This window comes from Fundulus heteroclitus, chromosome 3 (assembly GCF_011125445.2).
Source record: "Fundulus heteroclitus isolate FHET01 chromosome 3, MU-UCD_Fhet_4.1, whole genome shotgun sequence".
In the NCBI taxonomy this organism is placed as follows: Eukaryota; Metazoa; Chordata; class Actinopteri; order Cyprinodontiformes; family Fundulidae; genus Fundulus; species Fundulus heteroclitus.
In genome coordinates, this window is record NC_046363.1 from 39,011,962 (window position 1) to 39,035,973 (window position 24,012).

General features: G+C 42.0%; 2 protein-coding genes across 2 annotated transcripts; one reads left to right on the forward strand and one right to left on the reverse strand.

The window, feature by feature from the left end:
- Positions 1-3,620: 3,620 nt before the first annotated feature.
- LOC118562667 lies at positions 3,621-5,985 on the forward strand. The gene is made up of 5 exons (XM_036135355.1): positions 3,621-3,751; positions 4,306-4,600; positions 4,676-4,827; positions 5,372-5,651; positions 5,788-5,985. Exons 1-5 carry the CDS (start codon positions 3,688-3,690, stop codon positions 5,930-5,932), a joined length of 936 nt encoding a protein of 311 aa, XP_035991248.1. The 5' UTR covers positions 3,621-3,687; the 3' UTR covers positions 5,933-5,985.
- A 10,900-nt stretch (positions 5,986-16,885) lies between these two features.
- LOC105923817 (fucolectin-7-like) lies at positions 16,886-19,418 on the reverse strand. The gene is made up of 5 exons (XM_036135358.1): positions 19,325-19,418; positions 18,187-18,481; positions 17,957-18,111; positions 17,196-17,475; positions 16,886-17,045 (listed from the first exon to the last, which is right to left on the reverse strand). The coding sequence occupies exons 1-5, from the start codon at positions 19,386-19,388 to the stop codon at positions 16,901-16,903; spliced, it is 939 nt and encodes a 312-aa protein (XP_035991251.1). The 5' UTR covers positions 19,389-19,418; the 3' UTR covers positions 16,886-16,900.
- Positions 19,419-24,012: the final 4,594 nt, after the last annotated feature.

The window sequence follows — 24,012 nt, forward strand, 5'->3', positions numbered from 1 at the left end:
AAACATTAACTGTTAAAAGCGAGACTGGCAAGTCAAAGCGTGTTTAATGAATTAAAGCTCTATTCACATTTAATATCCAGGAAAAAGAGGGGCATTCATTACATGTCTAGGTGCAACACAAAGGACACAGAAGCAAATAAAGATGGAAATGTTATAGTTCAGGTTGGGTCCAATTATAAGCTATTATCTTCAACCTTAACCAATTGGCTATATTTGGTATGCAATTAATGGGATGGTGTGAGTTATAGAGATAACTGACATGTTCGTCCTTTAGCCAGTGTTTGACTCTGACACCCATCAAAAAAGTAGCTGATATTCTTGTAAGGAAAGGCAAGTATATTTATATAGCCCTTTGCAGTAATAAGACGATTGAAGTGCTGTACATGAACAGAAAATAATTACAATAACAAATAGGCTAAGTAAATCATTGACTTGACTTATTTCATACATTAACAAATACAGACTTGTTTCTATTCATAAACTAAATATTCTTGGATTTGTGATCTAAAGTAATTTTGTCTATTCTAAAGCTACAATTAAAATGACTTTGTTTTATTGTTTCACTGGAACAAGCCTCCACTAAAAATTCAAAGCTTGTTTCTATTTATACATTACTGAAAGCTACATCTTAAGGTCTCTGAGCTGACTTTTCTAAACCACAGCTAAAATAGGAGAAATGCTTCTATGCATAATAGCTTTACCAGAACGAGCTTCATCACTAAAAATTCAAAGCTTAATTGCTTCTATTCATAAAGCTACAGCTTGAGGTCTGTCATATGACCTTTCTGACACTACAAGCATAGATGTAGTGTCGGATGACTGTCGCAGCCAGAGTCTGATAGTGACATTATCTGGCAGTTCAATAGCACCCTGTTCCAGGTAAAAGGTTTACATAACATCTAGGAGACATTGAGATGGTTTGCCTTTCAAGGCCAGAGTTTCATAATAGCATTTTTGGCCAGGCAGACTATTGTTTTTCTGTCTGCCTTAAAATCTTACTGGTACATCTAAATGGCAATCCCAATACAGCCAAAATTGTTCAGGAGTAGGGTTGGGAATTGAAAAGATTTTCACGATTCCGATTCCCTTATCGATTCTGTGAAACGATTCGATTCCTTTTCGATTCTCTTTTCGATTCCAATTTGGGGAAAAAAGGAGAACAAACAGTTTGATGATGAGCATCAACTTTGTTTACTTAACTATCACACAACCTTACAAACTAACAAGGTCAAGATGTCCACAGCAAATGTGCAACTGGAGTAACATTTATCTTTGTTTAAATAAAAAAAGGAATATAAGATCAAACTTAAATACAGTAGATGAGTTGTTTAGAATACAAGAAAATGTAAGTTTGTTGCTTATTAATCTCTATTTAGATAACTTCAGTCATCTAAATCTAAAGGAGAAGCCATCCGTTTAATGAAAAAGCATTACTGTACAATTTTGGGAAATAAACTCATCTCCCCCTGATTTAAATAAACAAGTGTCACCTTTCTCTCGCTCCCTGAACTGTGGAGCAACTTCGTAGCATGTTTTGTTACATCCATTGCAATGCCTAGAATCATGTAAGAATTCCAGCTACCAGTAGTTCTAATTAAACATGCTACCAATGAAGGGCTGGATTAACGAGAAAGGCACCCTTAATAACCCCAAAGAGAGGTAGGAAATTGGTTTATTTCCAGAGATGGCATATGATTTACTGGGCACCACATTAAGCACAGCCAGTGATGTATAACTAGCTACTTACCACCAGAGTTGCTTCTGTTCGGTAAGAATCAAAAACACGGCATTCATTAAATTGTATGCCATATTGTGTGCGCAGGTGTTTCTGCCTGTTGGATCTATTTCCTCCCGCGGATGTATATGCCATTTTGCAATGATTGCAAAACGCCTCGTTGCCATCTTTCTCTTCCTTAAAATGAAACCAAACTTTCGACCGCTTCCCCCGATGGGGCGGCATTTTTTATGTTTGGTTTTTCGCCTGGTCACGTCGTACTTGCTTACTGAATGCCGTGTGCGTAACTTACGTAAAAAACGCGACGTAACTTGCGTAAAAACGTGACGTAACTTGCGTAACTTGCTCAGAGCCGCAGCACAACGGAATCGAAAAGAGAATCGTTTAGCGAGCTGCCAAACGGTGCCACGGAATTGAAAAACACAGAACCGGTTCTGAACAGGAACCAGTTTTCGATTCCCATCCCTATTCAGGAGTGCTGGTAATTGATATATCCCTCACATAGTTCAGACACCCTTGACATGGCCCGAAACAGCTGCAGACATTTTAAGAATTTCTCTATAATCCAGGTAACCACCAGCTCCAAAATAAATATGTTATAAATCCAATTTTTTATACATTTTCTACATCCTCGACTGACAAAATAGACAGACACAAAATCCTTCATTCACCGTTTGTCCAGCTGCACATGTCCCATCAGGCACAGGGAGGGCTTTTCAATCCCCCAGTCTTCTGGTTCAGAAAATTTGATCAATTGCATTCAGAGACCAGCTTACCAGATCCATAAATCACGATTTATCCAAAAAGATTCATAGAAACAGACAGGGAGAGGGGAAAGAGAGAGGAGATAACAGTAAAGGAAAGTGTCTGCCTTCACTGAGAAGCAGGAAGACATAAAAGTTTATAATTTGTGGCAATCTCACTTTCGTATCAGTTATATACATACTTTATATAAACCCACTATATACCATAAATTCTTACTTGTAACAGCCAAAATAATGCATGCTTTCCATGAACAAATTATAAATGAAAGGTTTACTAAAATAAAAGTTGGTTTCTCCTGAAAGGTGAGCCGTGATCTCAGATTCAACGTTTTTGTGGATGCTAGAAAAACGTAATCAATCCCTGCAGGAAAATGTACTTTTCTCTTTGTGAGGTTGAGGTTTATGGCTCCCAAGGTGATTAACGTGCATAATGGCAACAAATCACTTCACTTTTTTGCACTATTTCTGCTTTATAGAAATGTTTTCAGCTTTCCCTAAAAATGTGCTTATTGATGAGTAAAATACGAAGCAAATGTTCCCCTTCATCGTGTTATGTTTATAACAAAGTAGAACTGAAGCAGTTTGATCTCATATTAAAAAAATACAAAACTGAAGTGGACTTTCTACTTTCTACAGCACCCTAAAACAACGGGACCACTGCTGAAGAGTGTGAAACTAATTTTAAAAAGAAATAAATTAAAAATAAATTAATTTAATTGAAATCCTATAATCACATTGTAAAACTGAGAAAAGCATTTAACTGATGTTTAACTGGCAAACTCCAGTCTTCAAGAGCTGGAGTTTGCCACCTTTATCGGACAATGATGAATATACAGTAGATTACCATGGTGGTTAAATAAAAAGCCTGGGGTTGCCTGTGGTCTGCAGACTGAAAGACTTTATGGATTATTTAAGATGTCCTTTTTTGTTTTATTTAAATCAACATTTTATCCAAATCTGAACAGGTATTGAACAGCAGGAATTCAGTTAAACCGCACAATCTACTCTGCCAGCTGACAAATGAAGCGGACCCCACTGATTGACAAAGTAATTCAATCATTTGATTCAGGTGTGTTAGTGCTGTTACCTGCTGTGGTTCAGGGCTATTTAACAGCAGTAAAATGAATTGTTCAACATGGAAGCTCATCTGAAAGCTCTCTGTCTGCTCTGTAGTTGTTGGCATAAAGAATGGGGTTTATTCTAGTCCTTCAATTATTGCTGTTCTTGCCTACATGCTTCTCTTGCAAATGTCGTAAGTATCAGATGATTTATTCAAACATTTTTGTTGTTGGGCCCTACATCTAATTATGTTAGTGTTCACAAATGTTGCTTTCACTAGAGGTACTTAAAAGTAAATTTTACTTCAAACTAAGCTTTTGTCTTTAGGGAAGTACTACCCCTGCCCCGCAACACACACAGTTAAAGCAACTGAAATTTTAGCTCCTACACAGAAAACATGCCGTTTAAATTTAATGATGGCCTGCATTTTAAGATGCGTAAAACTTGACAAGCCTTAGTCATCTTACCTGTCCAGGTGCCTTGCACGGTGAAGATGAGCCATTTATTCCAAATCATCTAAAAGCTGGGGGATATGTTTAGATGGCTTGGTGCCCTGGGCATTTTTTTGTAACCCTAGCTGTAGTTCAAATAAGGGCCTCTCCACTAGCATGACCTCACCACATGGTAAGGACTGCAGTTCCACATCTATTTTTTTTTTTTTTTTTTTTTTTTTTTTTTTTAAAGCTGCTAAAATCTAAATGTGTGGGAATATGCTGTTTACGTTCAGATTTTCTTTGTCTTGTCCAGGAAATGTGGCTTTACGGGGCAAGGCAACACAGTCTTGGCGCTACAAAGGAGACTGGGATGCGTTTGTTGATGCCTACAATGCTATTGATGGTAACAGAAATCCTGATCTTAGAAAAGGCTCATGCACCCACACCACAGCACATGATAACCCCTGGTGGAGGGTGGACCTGCTGGATTCCTACGTAGTCGACCAGATCAGCATCACAAACAGACAGGACTGCTGTGCAGAGCGGATCAACGGGGCAGAAATTCACATTGGCAACTCCTCAAAGGATGAGGGTGCTTCAAACCCTTTGTGAGTGATCTGCATCAGTTTAACTATGACATGTGTGATAAATGTATAAAATTCTTCTTCTTGGATTTCTACTAGGGTTGCTACAGTTTCTTCCATTCAAGGGCCCACTCTTATTGTAAAGCTTCCTGAAGGTGTGGAGGGACGTTATGTAACCATTTTACTGCCTGGTCCAAGCAGGATTCTAACACTCTGTGAAGTGGAGGTCTGTGGGTACCTGGCCCCAACTGGTAAGGATTTGGCAAAGTTTTGATTTCTTTGCTTGACACTGCACTTATTTACACTGAAATGTATTTAATTGGTTCGCTGGATGAGCCCTCTTCTGCAGTCTCCTGGACTTAAACTTTTAAGATCTATTCCCACCCTAGAAAACCCATCACAACCTGAATATTTGTGGGGGATGGGAGTAACTGTTAAACTTGTCTCATTGCAGAACCCAGCTGGTGACTTTGTTTCTGCTGCAACACTACAGGATGTTTAAAGTAGCATCTGTAAATGGTGCTGAACAAATGTTTGCTTCAGCTTATGAACTTTGGAAATGCAAAGCTCACCTTAGTAGGTAGCTCTGCTGCAATACTGAAACTTGCACCATTAAGAGATCTGCCTCATTAAGATGCCTGTAAACTCCCAACTTCTAATTGCAGTGTACCTCAGCCACTGACTCGACTTCACAGATGTGACAATGAGGCAAAAAAAATATCCAGGAGGTGAAGCAGTTTGGAAGATTTCTTTAACACATGGCATTAACTCTTATTTTATCCTACTGTTTTGCAGGTGAGAACCTAGCACTTGATGGCAAAGCAACCCAGTCATCCCTGTATGGGTCTGGCTTGCCATATAATGCCATTGATGGTAATCGTAACAATAACTGGGAGCAGGCATCCTGTTCACATACGAAAAATGACTACAGGCCCTGGTGGAGGCTGGATCTGCGCACCACCCACAAAGTGTCTTCCATCAAAATTGTCAACAGGGACAGTTTTCAACAACGACTCAATGGTGCGGAGATCCGTATCGGAGATTCCCTTGTCAACAATGGCAACTACAATCCCAGGTAATTGACTAAACTGCAATGTCTGTAGGGTCTAAAATAAAAAGCGAGAGCCTTGACTTTCAGATAACTGGTCACTGAAGAAACAGCCCTTCTAGTCATAAAACTGACTTAGTTAATTTTTTTTTTTTCTCTCTAGGTGTGCTACAATCTCTGCTCCCAGAGGTAGCCTTGAATTTGAATGTAGTGGGATGGAAGGGCGTTATGTAAACGTGGTCATCCCATGGAGGAAGGAGTACCTGACTCTCTGTGAGGTTGAGGTTTATGGTTCCAGACTTGAGTAATCCTGAACTGCAACAATTTCTGAAACACTACCTATTTAAATAAAAATAAAAAAAATCTGACTTTGAGACTTGTTTGTGGGTTTTTATTGAAATTACTCCTCCCACTGACAAATGCCATCAATTTTGTTTCTGTGTGGGTAGGCCCCCCCCCCCCCCCCCATCAGATTAAAGGCATACTATGCAACATTTTTCAGTTGATGTGTTCCATACCGTTTTGGATGATTAAATGAGTCCTTTTAGGTCGAACAAAGGTCTTCTCGGCTGCCCTGGTGGTCTGTGGGGGAAATGCCGTACTTGCAATTGCAGGAGCCCTCGGCCTGCACCCACAGGCTCAGAAGTCTCGTGCAAGACCGCGAGAGTCGGTCTTGCTTTACGGCGAGAACTTTTTTTTTCCTTTTGCATTGCGTTTGCCTGTCTGCTAAGCTCAACACAACCGCGCCTGGCTTGACGGAGAAACCAGAACAGCTGAGCAGCTTTACAACAGTGCACTTTTACTTTCACCCTCTGGGGGAGCCTTGCTGGAAAATCAACCCCGGTTGCATAGTATACCTTTTTTTTTTTTTAAAAGGAAGATGCAGTGACTGTATCTAAACTGGAAGTCAGTTGTGACTTCCTGGGGTTTCATTCTAGAGAAAGTGAGCTGTAGAAAAGCAGCCAAGTGTTACTCCTGAGGAAACCAGCATTGTTCTAATTCACTCTATTGTTGCTGGTTTAAGCAGTGGTGCTGGACTTCTGTTTATATGTTGACTAAAATGCTTGGCTATTTTGCTTTTAAACATGACCTTCAGGGGTCCGTTCTTCGTACGTCACTAACTCAGCAGGATCTTGGATCGTTTGGTTCTTCGAAAGACTTCCTGCACTTGTCACAGCAACATGCGCGCCAGCTTAAATCTGCTCCAGAGCAGGCTTATTTCATGTAAACGAGATTAGATCACAGCTGTATAAGCGGAGGAGATGGCAAAGTCTGTCGTAGCCATGTCCATTTTTACGATTGCAACCTGTTGCGGAAGGTGCAAGAATAATTTGCAGAATTTTTTGAATTAATCGCGTATTGCGCAATAGACAGGATCCTTTAGTGCAGCGCGACAGTGTAATTGTAGAGAGATTTTCTTGGTGGCTGTTATAAACACTTCATTTAACAGTGGCTTTTATAGAGGAAAAAGTGGTGTTAGAGCCATAAATAGAAAATATTTAAGTTATTTGTATGATGGTTTGCTTTTTATCCTATAGTAAGATTTGTTCGGGTAGCCGTATATTGTATTACAGTTTTTCTCAAATGCTAAAACACATTTCACAAATGTTTCGTCCATGTTCTCCAATGTCTAAACACAACACCCTTTTCTAAAGCTACATAAACACAACCACACCTTCTCCCTTCAAAACTAAAACTTTCACACCCAAAGAGCAGCTCGAAGCTTTCAAAAATGTAAACACTATACACATCATTACACACTACAGCAAAACAATTGAAAACACAATGCTCAATTTGTGAGAAGGTTCTTTGTTTCTTTACTGCCAATGCATATTTTTTAGAAACTTTACAATTCTGGATCTTCTTAGAGTTCTGCAGAGGATTGGGCATTTAGATTTGTGAGTTTCATATGAAGGGTATAAATCTCTAGTAAATTCTGTACACTACTGTAACACAACTCACTGCAAAAGCAGAATCTATTGCACACAACAGTACTCTTGAAAACATGATCAGGGTGTGAAGTTTTTTTTATTCATTTTACAGTATTTACACCACAATCACTGTGCGGCATCATGTCGCTGAGCTGCATCAGGCCACATCACCTCATCCACATCACAGGCTATATTGTCTCTTGCCAGGCACCGTGGGAAAAACGCCCTGGAATGGCGGATCCATCCTTGGAAGTTCTCCACTGGGATGTCAACACACGCCAGCTCCATTGCCCTTAGGAGGTCTTCTCTAGTGTATGGTTGTCTGTCATAAACCTTCCATCTCCACGATGAGAAGAACTCCTCTATAGGGTTCAGGAAAGGGGAGTAGGGTGGCAGACAGATGTTTAAAAAGTGGTTACTGTTGGTGGTGAACCACTCACTGATTTGGTTTGTTGTGTGGAAGCGTACATTGTCCCAAATGATCACATAAATGGGATGTTCGGGCCCAGGATGGTGTTGTTGGCGGTCCAGGAGGATATCTTTTAGCTCCTCTAGGAAGGTTAGGAGACGTTGGGTGTTGTAAGACCCAAGGACAGCCTGCCGGTGGACAAGCCCCTCCGAACCCATAGTCGCACAAACAGTAATATTACCCCCCCCCCCCCCCGTTGGCCAGGAACCTCAGTGATGGCTCTTTGGCCACTGATGTTACGGCCTCTTTGCCTTCGTTTGTGCAGGTTGAAGCCAGCCTCATCCAGAAAGAGGTACTCATGAGGGTCTGGCCATCGCGTCCAACTGTAATATCCTCTGTGAAAATGTGAAAGTGCACAGGTGTTCAGAACAACAGTCAATCAGGTAGCATATTACTGTATTGTCCAGAAGTAATGTAGGCCACTGAGCAACACAGTATGTTTACTAACTGTACTGTGAACATGGATGTATACTTACTTGCACATACTCGTAACGTAGGTCTTTGTGTCGTGCAGAGTTTCGCTCAAAGGGAACCCTATAGACTTGTTTCATCCGCATCTTTTGGCGCCGGAGAACTCGGTCTATTGTGGCCAAGCTGACATCATCAATGCCCTCAAAGTTCACATTATCGTCAATGACTTTGTCTCTGATCTCCCGGAGTCTGATGAGGTTGTTCTCACGAACCATATCCACAATGGGGGTTTCTTGTGCTGCTGTAAATATGGCAACCCGCCCACCTCTATATGGCAGTCTTTCAACTCTAAAGAAAGAAACGTGTCGTCAATTGACATGTTTTACAATACAGTAACAACTGATTTGAAACTGTAATAGACTACTTTCACAGGCTTGTAAAATTGTATTGTGACAAAGAAAGCAATAGAGTACAATACCTGTTGTGTTGTCTGAATGCCCTGATAATGGTGGCCACGGTGAACCTACTCAGGTTTGGACGGACTCTTAGTCCTGCTTCAGCCATTGTCATGCCATGGACAATGACATGGTCAATGACTGTTGCTCACATCTCGTCCGTAATGATGGTACGAGGTTGTCTTGCTCTCCCTCCTGGACCTTCTCTCCCTTGTTGGACTGCTCCTCTTCCACCATGGCCTGCTCCTCTTCCACCATGGCCTGCTCCTCTTCCTCCTTGGCCTGCTCCTCTTCCTCCTTGGCCTGCTCCTCTTCCTCCTTGGCCTGCTCCTCTTCCTCCTCTGACGCGATTACCTCTTCCCCTGACTCTGCCTTCATCCATTGTATTTGTTTGGAATCTTCAGCAAACTGTGCACTCTGAACTTGCTTTTATACATGTGGTCACAGCATTAGCAACAGGTGTTTTCAATTTTGAGTCGTTGTGTGTAATGAATGACGCCAGGTGTGTTCATTTTGTTCAAATATTGCTGACTGTGGCAAGCATTTTGCATCACATGAGCTTTCATTTGAGAATATGAGCAGAGTTCTTTTGCAACCTGTGTTTTAGCAAGGAAAAATGTGTTAAGATTTATGTGAATGGAGGATTGTGTTTTGTGAATTGTGTCTTCATGTGAAATGTGTTTATGATATTGGAAAATGATGGCTAGATTTAGTAAATGTGTTTAGACAACTGTTCATTTGGTTTAGAGGATTGGCTTTTGTGTTTTAGCATTTGAGAAAAACTGTAGAAAAAACTATGGATGGATTATCTAGACACGGAGCAATACAGTTTTACCGTGTAAACTGTGGATGACTTGGAAAAGGAAAATTTTCATTTTTTTTTTTTTTTATGGATAAAGATTTTTTTTTGTTAAAATTCCCAGTTTGCATGCGTCCTTTACTTCCAGTGTCTAAGGAATGACACTGAAATTTGGATCTCTTGACATAAGTGCCTTTTTAAAATAAAGTATAATTAAAGGCTACCATTTTGTAGAATATTCTTGTATTTCACTTTTACTTGTCCCCATGTTCTAGTGGGTCCCGTGGAGGCTCCAATATAAAAGAACAAAGTAAATATCAAATTATTAAAATGCAAAAATTCATACTGTAGAAAGTGAGAGAAACATCTACCATGGACAGTATTTACACGTTTGTCTGCTGATTTTTGTCAGCCCTCTCTCCTGGCTTTAACAGATTTTGAGGTGTTTTAATTAATGACTCAAATTCGGCATAACCTTCCATTAAAAGCTCGTGTTCTGCTTGAGAGAAAAACTGTGGGTGTTCTTTGGCCATGCTGAACAGCCAATAGCAGCGCTGCTGATCATTGTTTCCACTATCGATACATTTCCCCTTTTAAACAAACGCATGAACGCGCAGTTGTCTCAGATAACTCAATCCAGCCATACTAATCGTAAACAACAGGTGTGTTCGAAGAACCCAATTAGCCGGATCATGATTAGCCGGATGAAATCATCTTGGATTTGTCATTTGATCTCAGATGTTTTAAGCAACGTACGAAGAACGGACCCCAGGTGTGCTTCACTGTCTAAAATCCTAGGCTTTTATTTTGAAATAGTTTGACTTGCTCTAAATGGTGTTAGGCTTCTTGCCAAAGCCACCTAGGATTAGGTTGCCTTGTCAAACATCACATGGTTGTCCAATTTGGTTCCAAGATCTGTTATTAGTTTAGCGCTTCACCTTTCTTTGTGGAAATGCCACCAGTTTTCCAACCAAATGTATAAACTTCTGAATTTAACCCACCATGACAGTTAAGTAACATCTGAAAAGTAACCGCAGTATTGGGTGGTCTTCTGTGTTTTGTATAGAATTTTTATTAAAAGCCCCAAATATTTGATATTAAGGGAACAGGACTGTCCAGTGTGAATTGCTCAAGGTTCCTAGGAACCACCCTTTCTCTGAACATGAGCTGCTTAAGCCCAAGATCCCCCACCTCCACTTTGGTGGGAAGCAAGATCTACCTGTAGAGGTGTTGCAAGAAAAACAGCCCAGATTCTACTTCAAACTTGAAGCCTTTTATTCATAAATGAACTCATAAATCAGCTGTTTTTGAATTACATAAAATGTTTTGGTCCAACTGGACAAATTAATGCAACAAAGAAAATATTGTAAGTAGCATATCAAACTGGCCATAGCGTCACATCAATACATCAACTTCAATTAATCTCAACACAAAAGTAAAGTAATGTCTTATCAAGTGTTATGATCATCTCCTGAAGCATCAACCCTAACCCTAAGTCACATTAAAATCAACATTTACCAAACAAAACTCTTATTTTAACACAATTCTCAATGCAACTATAGGTACAGCTTTATGTGGCTGCCCTCAGCCAAGGAAGGTTCCAAGAAGTCTCTCTCCGGGCCGTCAGCTCCTGCCAACACCATCACCCTGTTCCTGTGCAGTTCTACCTCACTGGTTACATCACCCTCCATCCCATCAAACCTTCAATAAAGACTTTCATTTCCAGTCCCGTGTGTGTGGTTCTGGGTTTATCCATAGACAAATCGTGACAAATAGACTTAGACAACTTTATTTGTCATTTTGACAAATAAAGTTGAGTGCGTACAGAACGAAATTTCGTTTGCACACAGCTTGAGAATTACAGTAAATTACAGGATAAATTGCAGCAGTGACTTAACAGTAAACAATTTAAATGTAAACAATGCAGGAGAAAGAGACAGTGTGCGATCACATGTATGTGCAGAAATTAATTTCTCAGATTAATTTCCTTTCATTAACAAATTGATTTTGACAGCTCTAATAAAAATGTATGTAATGACCCACTGAAATTATCTCGGGAAAAGCTAAATAAACTTATAACTCAATTATCTTTAAGAAAGAAATATGGAGTTTAATTTGTTTAAAAAAAATCACCAGGAGAGGGATGGCAGCTGTAGTTATGATCATCTTGCACTGCCTCCAGGTCGGACCAATCGTCTGAACCCCTCAAGGTAAGTTCTTAAGTTCTGAGTAAAAGTTATCAATTTATTTATTTATACTTATTATTAGTCTCTAAAAGTAGAATGGGAGGGAAATCCTTTAGCTATCAGGCTCCTCTCCTGTGGAACCAACTCCCAGTTTTGGTCCGTGAGGCAGACACCCTATCTACTTTTAAGACTAATCTTAAAACTTTCCTTTTTGACAAAACTTATAACTAGAGTGACTCATGTTATTCTGAGCTACCTTTATAGTTTTACTGCTATAGGCTTAGGCTACTGGAGGATATCAGGATCTAATTTTCTCACTCTATAGAGTTCTACTGTTCTTCAATTATGCATTATGTGTTGTCATTTCTGCTTTAACTTTCTGTTCTCTCTCTTATCTTCATAGTAGGTACACCTGGTCTGGCGTTCTGTTAACTGTGACATCATCCAGAGAAGACGGCTCACACGCTATTACCATCTAATGTAGAACAGATTACTGGATCAATGTGTGCTTCTGTGCTTTTTTGTCTCTCTTGTTGTGTCTCTGATCTGTCTTCTGTAACCTCCAGTCGGTCGAGGCAGATGACCGTTCATACTGAGTACCGGTTCTGCCAGAGGTTTTCCTTCCCGTTAATGGGGAGTTTTTCTTCCCACTGTCGCTTCATGCTTGCTCAGTATGAGGGATTGCAGCAAAGCCATGTACAATGCAGACGACTCTCCCTGTGGCTCTACGCTGAGATATGGAAAGTTTTTTTTGTTGTTCAAGCACTGTGGGACAAGACTCTGACACCGGTCGTACAGAGAACTGACAGCCCTTATTAAAGGGTCCGGTACTCCATACTCCCGGAGTACCCCCCACAGGATCCCTCGGGGGACACGATCGAATGCCTTCTCCAGATCCACAAAGCACATGTAGACTGGTTGGGCAAACTCTCATGTCCCCTCCAGAATCCTGCTGAGGGTATAGAGCTGGTCCAATGTTCCATGGCCAGGACGAAAACCACACTGCTCTTCCTGAATCCGAGATTCAACTATCCGACGGACCCTCCTTTCCAGAACCCCTGAATAGACCTTACCAGGGAGGCTTAAGAGTGTGATTCCTCTGTAGTTGGAACACACCCTCCGGTCCCCCTTTTTAAATAGGGGGACCACCACCCCAGTCTGCCAATCCAGAGGAACTGCCCCCGATGTCCACGCAATGCTGTAGAGCCGCGTTAACCAACACAACCCCACAACATCCAGAGCCTTAAGGTACTCAGGGCGAATCTCATCCACCCCCGGGGCCTTGCCACCGAGGAGCTTCTTAACAACCTCGGCAACCTCAGCACCAGAGATGGGAGAACCCGACCCAGAGTCCTCAGGCTCTGCTTCCGCAATGGAAGATGTGTTGGTGGGATTAAGGAGGTCTTCAAAGTATTCTGCCCACCGAAACACGACGTCCCGAGTCGAGGTTAGTAACACACCACCCCCACTGTAAACAGCGTTGGTACTGCACTGCTTCCCCCTCCTGAGACGCTGGATAGTGGACCAGAATCGCTTCGAAGCCGTACGGAAGTCTTTCTCCATGTCCTCTCTGAACTCTTCCCACGCCCGAGTTTTTGCCTTGGCGACCAGCCGAGCCTCCTGTTGCTTCGACTGCCGGTACACATCAGCTGCTTCCGGAGTCCCACAGGCCAAAAAAGCTCGGTAGGACTCCTTCTTCAGCTTGACGGCTTTCCACACTGCTGGTATCCACCAGCGGGTTTGAGGGTTGCCGCTGCAACATGCACCGACAACCTTGCGGCCACAGCTCCGACTAGCCGCCTCAACAATAGAGGCGCGGAACATGGTCCATTCAGACTCAATGTCCCCCGCCTCCCTCGGGGCGTGTTTAAAGTTCTCCCAGAGGTGGGAGTTACAGCTCTGTCTCACAGGGGACTCTGCCAGACGTTCCCAGCAAACCCTCACAGTACGTTTGGGCCTGCCCGGTCGGACCGGCTTCCTCCCCCGCCATCGGAGCCAACTCACCACCAGGTAGTGGTCGGTGGAGAGCTCTGCCCCTCTCTTCACCCGAGTGTCCAAGACATGCAGCCGCAGATCAGATTAAACGACAACAAAGTTGATCATTGAACTGCGACCTAGGGTGTCCTGGTGCCAAGAGCACATATGGACACCCTTGCTTGAACATGGTGTTTGTGATGGACAATCCATGACGAGCACAGAAGTCCAACAACAAAACACCACTCGAGTTCAGATCAGGTGGGCCGTTCCTCCCAACCACGCCCCTCCAGGTCCCACTGTCATTGCCCACGTGAGCGTTGAAGTCCCCCAGCAAAACGAGGGAGTCCCCAGGACGGGCACTCTCCAGTACCCCTTCCAAGTACTCCAAAAAGGGTGGGTAACCTGAACTGCTGTTTGGCCGAGGATCGGAACGCCAAGGTCCCCGCCCTCTACTGCTACCCGTTGCACAATGCACCCGACCCCTTTGGCCCCTCCGACAGGTGGTGAGCCCATCGGAAGGGGGACCCATGTTGCCTCGTCGGACTGAGCCCGGCCGGGCTCCATGGGCGAAAGCCTGGCCACCAGACGCTCACCAATGTGCCCCACCTCCAGGCCTGGCTCCAGAGTGGGGCCCCGGTGACCCGCGTCCGGGCGAGGGAACACAAGATCCAATAATTGTACTCATAATAAGGGGCTTTTTGGGCTGCGCTTTGTCTGGTCCCTCACCTAGGACCTGTCTGCCTTGGGTGACCTTACTAGGGGCTTAAAGCCCCTGACAGCATAGCTCCTAGGATCATCGGGACACTGAAACCTACCAGTCGATCGCGATCGACGGGTTGGCGACCACTGGTCTAGAGAAAAGGTGGTTCGATAACCTTCAGCTATCACAGCAGAACTGTTCCCTTGACTGTTGTGGCCAAAATCAAAAATATGGGGTTCAATAACTTTTATCATTTAAAAGAAATTAAGTTTGAGGTTAGTCATGTTAAATTAGCAGATGCAGTATACCGATTACCAAGGCTGGGAGCAAGTGAAATATTTCAAACCATCTTAGACTGTGTTATGCTATAATAACGCCATGATGAATAATTGATCTCAGATTGAATTCTGAACAATGGAAGAGATGACAAAGGAATCCCACTCCTCCTGCAAAGGATACACAGTCAGAAAGGATGGCGTCACTCTCTCTCAGCTGGAGGTCAGCTCTGACCACTCCCTACAGATAAAAGTCACAGCACATCTCTTCAGCTCTTCTCTTCTGCTACCGGCTCTCTTCTCCAAGATGCTCAGATTATGGGCCCTGCATGGGCCCATGACCGCTACACAAGCCAACAGCTGAGGGAAGGTGCCTGGACCAGCCATGCTTGATCCAGGGTCTGCTAATGTCGTCCGCCGGCTTCAATAGAGGACCTGACTGAATCCGGATAAACAACACACTGGGACAGAGCTAATTTTCACTCTGACTGCTGCGCAAACCAGCCGCAAAGTACAGATAACCGAAACAGCTTTGTTCATTGTTGTCAGCTGTTGCAGGAAAGCAGACGCGAGACGGTGGATGTCTCCCCTCACCAGACAAGCTGAACGATCAGACTATTGAATGGACATCAGTCCTGACCACACATGCGTGTTTCTGCTAGGCCGCAGAAACCCCAAGCATTCTCTCCACACGCTGTTAGTTAGGTCAGGCTGAAGAGCTAAGCGCTAGCCCGCCAACAACAAGCAAACAACTTCCCTCCTTCAACGCTCCTTCCGTGAATGGCCAAACTGGACAGAACTGACACGAGACAAAAGACAGGTTTGGACACGGAGTTGAGGGTGAAGTAAAAAGGTTTATTGGGAAATGTCTGTAACTCATTGGACACATAATGCTTTAGAACAAAGGGCTAACAGGTAGCTCACACTAGCCTTAATGCTATTAGCCTTGCTAACATACGGTCCCGGACATTTCAAAAGGAGTTTGTTTTAAAGCACAAAGCTTAATCGTTCGGCTCCGCCGTCCTTCGAATGTGCTATGAGCCTTATCACCACATTTCTATCGAATATTAATGTTGGTAAAGGCAATTTTGATAACTTTATGTCGTAACCTCTTAGCCACCGATTTGCTACTGCGACCCCAGATGCCCGGAAGGAGAATCGCATTAACAAACTCGGTCATAAGGGTTTAAATTATTTTACTGGGCAAATCAGTAACCAGAATGTTTTTTCTTACAATAATGTTTTAACTTGTGCATGGATTGAAACACATGCCAAATGTTTTTAATTCCATTCCATGTTTTTTTTTCTTTTAACCAGATCTGCAGTGAACAAGGATTCACCGAATTATTCTGATCAACCACTTTTGTCTTGTTTGTTTTTGCATGTAAATAGTTCCTTAGCTTATTTTTTAATCTTCATTTTGCTTAGTAGTTTAGTTACGTTTTACTAGCCTAGTAGAGAGGATTTGTTAATCGAAATATTGTGTTAATTCAGGTAAACAGCATTACATAGTGATGTTCTCTGGATGTTCATTTTAGTTCTGTTATTAAATTCTTGGACTTGAAAAGAAGTTGTCACTCCTTTATTGTATGTGTGTGCAGGTTTTGCTGTTAAAAGATCACTAGTGCTCAAATTCATCCCTTTCAACCATTGTCTTGATATCAGCTTAAGAGGTGGTCAACATCAAACAATACTTAACAGAGGGTTATTTAATAAACATTAACATTAAACTGTATAATTGCACAACTGCATGCTTGAAAGCCATATTTAAAAAGCACAGCTATTAGCCAAGCGTTTCAGAGGGAACACCAGAGTCCAGCAACACTGCTTAGAACAATTGACAGAACAGTTCTCCAGCTCTAAGACATCACATATTATTTCCAGCTGTGTATTCTCTACATTTTCCTTTTAATTTAATGGGGGTGGAGAAGAAAGAAACAAACTAGTCAAGACATTTGTTTTTTTTGTTTTTTTTGGGTGGGGGGGGGGTAATTTGAATAAAAACCCAAAAACAAAGTCAGATTTAATTTATTTAACAAAAGCTAATGTTTCAGAAGTTGTTGTAGTACAGGATTACTCAAGTCTGGAACCATAAACCTCAACCTCACAGAGAGTCAGGTACTCGCTCCTCCATGGGATGACCACATTTACATAACGCCCTTCCATCCCATTACAGTCAAACTCAAGGCTACCTCCAGGAGCAGAGATTGTAGCACACCTGGAGAGGAAAGTTATATCATTATTAACATTGAATAAAGCCAGCATTATGCCTTTGAAGGGCTGTTTCATTTGTGTGTAAATGTAGAATCTCTCACTTTAGACAAGTACAAGACCCTATAGACGTTGAAGTCAAGCCAGTTTCAAATACCTGGGATTGCAGTTGCCATTGTTGAAAAGGGAATCTCCGATGCGGATCTCAGCACCATCGAGTCGTTGTTGGAAAATGTCCCTGTTGACGATTTTGATGGAAGACACTTTGTGGGTGGTGCGCAGATCCAGCCTCCACCAGGGCCTGTAGTCATTTTTCGTATGTGAACAGGATGCCTGCTCCCACTTATTGTTACGATTACCATCAATGGCATTATATGGCAAGCCAGACCCATACAGGGATGACTGGGTTGCTTTGCCATCAAGTGCTAGGTTCTCACCTGCAAAAAAACAGAGCCATTAATGCCATTTGTCAAAGAATATTCCTCAAGATGTAAAGCAGTTTGGGCATTTTTTTTACGTCATCGTCATATCTGAGGTTGAGTCAGTGGCTGATGGACATTGCAATAAGCAGCTGAGAATTTACAGGCATCTTGGCAATGCTGAGGCAGCTCTTCAGGTATTGCAACTGTCAGCACTGCAGCAGAGCCACCTTCCAAAGTGAGCAGCACATTTCTAAAGTTCATAATGGCAACCAAACATTTGATCAGCACCATGTACAGATGTTGCATTAAAAAACACCCTGTAGTGTTGCAGTAGCAATATTTGGGTTCTGCAGTGAGACATTTGATAGTAGTTTACTGCAAGACAAGAGCATCTCTGGGGACCGCAGAGAAGGGCTCACCTAGGGGTCCAATTGAATAAATTTCAGCACAAAATCTGCAATGCAAAGGAAAAGAAACAGCTCTGCCAAATCCTTACCAGTTGGGGCCGGGTACCCACAGACCTCCACTTCACAGAGTGATAGAATCCTGCTTGGACCAGGCAGTAAAATGGTTACATAACGTCCCTCCACACCTTCAGAGAGCTTTATAGTAAGATTGGAACCTCCTTGAATTGAAGAAACTGTAGCAACCCTAGTAGACAAGCAAGAAGAAGAATTTTATACATGTATCACACATGTCATAGTTAAACTGATGCAGATCACTCACAGAGGGTTTGAAGCACCCTCATCTTGTAATGAGTTGCCGATGTGAATTTCTGCCCCGTTGATCCGCTCTGCACAGCAGTCCTGTCTGTTTGTGATGCTGATTTGGTCGACTATGTAGGAGTCCAGCAGGTCCACCCTCCACCAGGGGTTATCTTGTGATGCGGTGTGGGTGCATGAGCCTTTTCTAAGATCAGGATCTCTGTTTCCATCAATAGCATTGTAGGCATCAACAAGCACATCCATGTCTCCTTCGTAGTGCGAAGACTGTGTCGCCTTGCCCCGTAAAGCAACGTTTCCTGGACAGAAGAGAAATTCTAAGTGAAACAGCATATTACCCCACACATTTAGATCTTAGCAGTTAAAATTCTAACCCTAAGTCTAAAGAGGTCGAACTGCAATCCTTGTGACATATGAGGTCCTGCTAGTGGAGAGGCCCTTATTTTAACTACAGCCAGGATTTACCCACTATACAAGCCAGAGGCATCTAGCTTTTTGAAACAAAACTGCCCCCTGTCCTTTAGTTTTAAGAGGATTCAGATATAGGTGTTTTTTTTTCCAAGGGCAAAAGTTGTGGGCTACAAGTAGTCAGGCTGCATCACACAGGCACTAAGAATAAGGCCTGTTAAATCAATTAGTGAGAAATTATGAAGCAACACATACATTGCAGGACAATCATGGAGACAACACATGTAGCTACTCCATTTACAGCTGGCATGCCTAGTTTGGGTTTTTGCAAGAACACCCCACCCAAAAACCAAAATAAAACCACTGTCATAGTAAATTCCCAAAAAAGGGAATATTGTCTCTCTCTCTCTCTCTCTCTCTCTCTCTCTCTCTCTCTATATATATATATATATATATATATATATATATATATATATATATATCAAAAAAGGGGGCTTTTAGCAATAAATTTGGAAGCATTTTAAAAATGCAGACCACCACCATTACAGTTACAGTTTTGGGCTAACAGCTAAAAGTTATGTCACTTTAAGTCACCCCTTCCCTAAAGACAAAAACTCCATTTGAATTAAAATGTATTTTAAATCTTTCTAATGCAAGTGGTATTTGTAAACACTAAAATATTGAGACGTAAGGCCCAACAACAGCAATGTTTGAGTAAATCATCTGATACTTACGGTGTCTGCAAGAGAAGCATGTTGGCAAGAACAGCAGTAATTGAAGGACTACAATAAACCCCATCCTTTATGCTAATGTCAGGTCTAAATACCTAAAACATCAGACAACACAGGGAAAGAAAGGGACAAAGACAATTAGTTGGTTTTACTCTCAAGGAGAGTAGGAAGGGACCGCAGTTGAAATCTCCAATTCACTCTGCCGGTCCCAGCGTTCTCCTCTCGATTTTATTAAGTTTGGGGCGTTTCCCTGGTTACATGACTAGGGCTGTACTGAAGGGTTGGGGAACGAGATAGTTACATCCTCAGTTGTCAGCAAAGATACACAGCTGAGCAACCACATTCAGTCAGCACATAATCTTGTAGCTGAGTCTTCTTGTTTCAGGAAGCGAACAAACAGAGCGTCTCCCGTTTCTTCGCACGGACATGATTTAGCTATCATGTGAGTAATATAATTATATCACAAGCTTACATTACTACATCATAACAAGCTAAATCGGTTAATGAAGTATAAACATTTAACCCAACAGCTAACAACGACAGCGCAGGCAGAGAGGTTTCAGATGAGCTTCCATGTTGAACAACTCATTTTACTGCTGTTAAATAGCCCTGAACCACAGCAGGTAGCAGCACTAACACACCTGTATCAAATTATTTAATTACTTGGTCAATCAGTGGGTCACCTTCATTTATCAGCTGACAGAGTAGATTGTGCTGTTTAACTGAGTTCCTGCTCAAGTCCACCTGTTCACAATTGGATAAAAATGTTGATTTAAATAAAATAAAAAGGGATGTCTTAAATAATGCAGGATTTGATAATGGTTGTTCATACTTGTGTTTTGTCTCGTTTGGACTAGTGTAATAGTCTTTTTACTTCCGTCCATCCATCCATTTTCTAACACGTCTATCCCTTGTGTAGTCAACTGAAGACATTTGTATTAAAAAAGGCTTTTAAATAGGATGTGCATGAGATTGTAGTGTGCTTGTGCTTTATGTTGTCTTTATTCTGAAACACTTTGTGATTGTAATGTCTGTGAAAGGTGCTATACAAATACATTTTACTTACTGCCTCATCTGTAAGCTTTGTTATCTTCTTTTGTTATCTTCTTTCAATATATTGTCATTTATTCATCATGTGGCCCCCAAGTTCTGGTCTGCACTTTGATCCAGCTACAAACCCAAACATTATGGCAATTCTAACTGAAAGTTGAAGTACTTTGTGAATAAATTCTCGTATGTTGGACAGATGTTATATGTGTTTATTGTGTATTATGTTTGAAGAGTTTCCTGTCTGAAAATGCCAGTATGATAACTCACTTCTTTTTCTATTGTTTTTTATAACCACAACCAACCTAGCAAATATTAATAAAATAGCAATTGACAGAGAATGAGAGCTGTTTGGCTTTTAAGGCTTGATATTCATTGATGTAATTTTGGACCAGGCACCATCTTTACGTTAATGATCAGCTGTTCAGGGATTGGAAGGTCACTCTGTGGCTTTATTAGCAGCACAACAGGTGAATTTAAAACATATGACACTGGTTAAAAGAGAGTAGAGCTGGACATGGTGATAAGTTAAATGTATGCACAGCTCAGCAGGATGTTTGCATTGTGTGTGGGTTTAGTCATGGCTGGGTTTCTGGGTCTGTGTTATGGGTCATAATCCTTTTTCTTTCACTCCATCTCACTTTCTGCACCTTTTTAATTTCATGTATTTATTTCCTTCCTCTGCTTCTTTCCTGTTGGCCAGACAACCACAAGCACTTTATGTGATGTTACCTGGGTCTGTGTATATCTATACTTATAGGGACATGCACTTTCCAACTTCAGCTCCCCAGGCACATCTGTGGTGAACCTAAGGTTTGTGACATGGAATGTGCATGGCACCAGAGAGGAAGAGTTGAAAAATGTTAATCTTAAATGATTAAAGGCAGATGTCTTATTACAAGAAATTCATAAATCAGCTACAACTGTAAATTATCTGAAATCACCTAAGTCTTTTCCGCCTGCTATAGCTTTTGACAAAAAGGAGAAGCAATTTTAATCCACAAAAATGTCAGTTTCACAATGTTAGACAAACTTATAGATCTTGAGGGTAGACTAGTATTAGTAAAAATATCCTGATGATGGGGTTCCCCTCCCAGGTCTGGAGGCTAGATACCCCTCAGGGGTGCTGGTACCTGGACCTAGGATGTGTGAGGTGAGTGTACAGCGTTATGTTCTGTGGGTAAGAGTGTATGCATGTGGGGGCATTAGGGTGGGAATGTGACTGTGTACCTGATTTTCTGTTTGTCTTTTTGTCAAGTTGGGTTTTGGACTGCCCCCTCTCCTGGGACCTCTCAGGTCTTCACTTAGTGTGGAGCCCATCCCCTCTGTTGGCAGGCGCCTTCACCCACTGGTGCGTTGGTGGTCCTTGGTGTCCGGGGCTGGGTGTTCGGGTGTGTGCTTACTCACTCCTGGTGGCTGCTTCACAAGGCTCGGGCCTCCATGGCTCTGTAGGGGACCCCATGTCTGGATCCACTCCTGCGTAGCTTCCTGCCAGCGGAGTCCGCGGGCTCATCGCCACAGCTCCCAGGGACTTCGGCACTCTGGCTTTTGAGGGGAGGGGGGGGGTTCCTGGGGCTCCTTTCTTCTCTTCCTTGGGATGGGGGAGGTGTTGGTCCCTCTTGGGGCTCTTTGCTCTGGGGTTCTGGCATCTGGGGGGTGGGTGTCTTTGGCTCCTCACAACCATTTTTCATATGGATAAACTTACACACACAAGTGTACTCCCACAAAAACCTACAGGTGCATGGGTCCAGTGTCTATATATCTTGTATCAAATAATACTTCATATTCTTCAGTGATGTTATCAAGGCGTTTGTACCTGTAATATTTTCTTCAGTTGGTTTTTGTTCTTTCTACATCTCTGTGCAGGTGTAGAAGCAGATTCAGTGGATGTTATGCGCTCCTCTCCTTTTCACCCTTTAAGCATTTTGTTGCATCCCCCCCCCCCCTCTTCTACCTTTCTCACATGTCCATTCAATATTAAATAGTCCCAGAATAAAATGAAGCTTTTTGCATATTTAAATCAAGAAGAGCACTATGAGAAAAGCAGTAATGCTACACTTTTTAGAGTAAAGCTGTTGGGCTCTCAATTCTTAATTCTACAATTCCAGACAGGACCAACTAGTACTATTACTGGACCATCTGAAATCTCCCCTTTATCTTGCTGATAAAAGGGTGATTTGGCTTTCATACCTACTGTACAAAGAGTACCCTTGTTGAGGTGTTTAATGACATGTTTAAGTGCAGACTATGGAAGAACCACAGCACTGGTATTGTACCTCTGTAGCATTTGATCACTCCATTCTGTTACAAAGCCAGGAACCGTGGTTCAGCCTCTGGTGCAGTTCGCAATGTGTTTAAATCCTATTTGATGGACAGGGACTTGAAGTCAGTAACCTTACAGAGATCCTGCCTCTAGAAAAAAAAAAAAAAGTGGGTTGACCCTGCCAAGTGTAGGGGCTGTGGTCAGGACAGGAAGTAACCTGTCCAAAAAAATAAAATAAAAACAGTGACAGCTCAGGTTCAGAGAGAGGGTGGTTCCTCAGAACCTTGAGCAATTCACACTAGACAGTCCCATTTCCTAAGTTATATCAAATATTTGGGACTTTTAATAATTAGTCACAAACACGGAAGACCACCTAATACTGTGGTTACTTTTCAGATGTTACTGAACTCTCATGGTGGGTTAAATTCAGAAGTTTATACATTTGGTTAGAAAACTGGTGGCATTTCAAAGAAAGTTGAAGCTGTAAACTGATTGCAACAGATCTTGGAACCAAATTGGACAACCATGTCATGTTTGGCAAGGAAACCTGATCCCTGGTGGCTATGGAAAGAAGCCTACCACCATTTAGAGCAAGTCAAACCATTTCAAAATAAAAGCCTGGGATTTCAGACAGTGAAGCACACCTGAAAGTCATGGTTAAAAGCCAAATAGCCAAGCATTTTAGTGAACATGTGGAACAGAGAAGTCCAGCACCACTGCTTAAACCAGCGACAATAGAGTGAATTAGAACAATGCTTGTTTCCTCAGGAGTAAAACTTGACTGCTTTTCACAGCCAAGTTTCTTAAGAACAATAACCCCAGGAAATCACGACTTACAGTTTAGTCACTGCATCTTCCTTTTAATCTGATGGGGGAGACACATATAGCCACACAAACAAGTCTGATGTCATTTGTCAGTGGGGGGAGTAATTTGAATTAAAACTCAAATCTCAAGTCAGATTTTAACAAAAGCTAATAACTGGTCAATCTTTGTCAGAATTTGGCTTCAATCCTAAAACTTGACAATTTTCCTGTAGGTGTATAATTTTTGCCTACCTCACTTTATATCATAGGCTACATTTTATTTTAAATTGAAATAAGGGGGCATCTTTTAAGTGAAGAAATGTCTTGTAGCCCTAACCATGTGTGTGGGAATATGAAGGGAAAATTAGAGCTGGAAGTCTCAATTTTATATACATTTCCTTCTGTAATCTTGTGGCTCTGACTGGAACACCTTTAAACTACTAAAACTGAGTGCAACTCTAACATTCCAGACAGTGTGATAAAAAGTTGGCTTTTAAAGATTTGCTGTGTCACCCATGTTATTAAAAAGCTGCTGTGGGAATAAAAACTACAAGCATCATTCAGAACAAAGTGTCCC

Excerpts from the sequence above, each read along its gene's own strand:
- LOC118562667 (XM_036135355.1), top strand. The coding sequence starts at position 3,688 with ATGGGGTTTATTCTAGTCCTTCAATTATTGCTGTTCTTGCCTACATGC. Across the intron at positions 3,752-4,305 it reads ATGCTTCTCTTGCAAATGTC|GAAATGTGGCTTTACGGGGC; the intron begins GTAAGTATCAGA and ends TGTCTTGTCCAG. Across the intron at positions 5,652-5,787 it reads AATGGCAACTACAATCCCAG|GTGTGCTACAATCTCTGCTC; the intron begins GTAATTGACTAA and ends TTTTCTCTCTAG.
- LOC105923817 (XM_036135358.1), bottom strand. The coding sequence starts at position 19,388 with ATGGGGTTTATTGTAGTCCTTCAATTACTGCTGTTCTTGCCAACATGC. Across the intron at positions 18,482-19,324 it reads ATGCTTCTCTTGCAGACACC|GAAACGTTGCTTTACGGGGC; the intron begins GTAAGTATCAGA and ends TCTTCTGTCCAG. Across the intron at positions 18,112-18,186 it reads GAGGGTGCTTCAAACCCTCT|GGTTGCTACAGTTTCTTCAA; the intron begins GTGAGTGATCTG and ends CTTGTCTACTAG.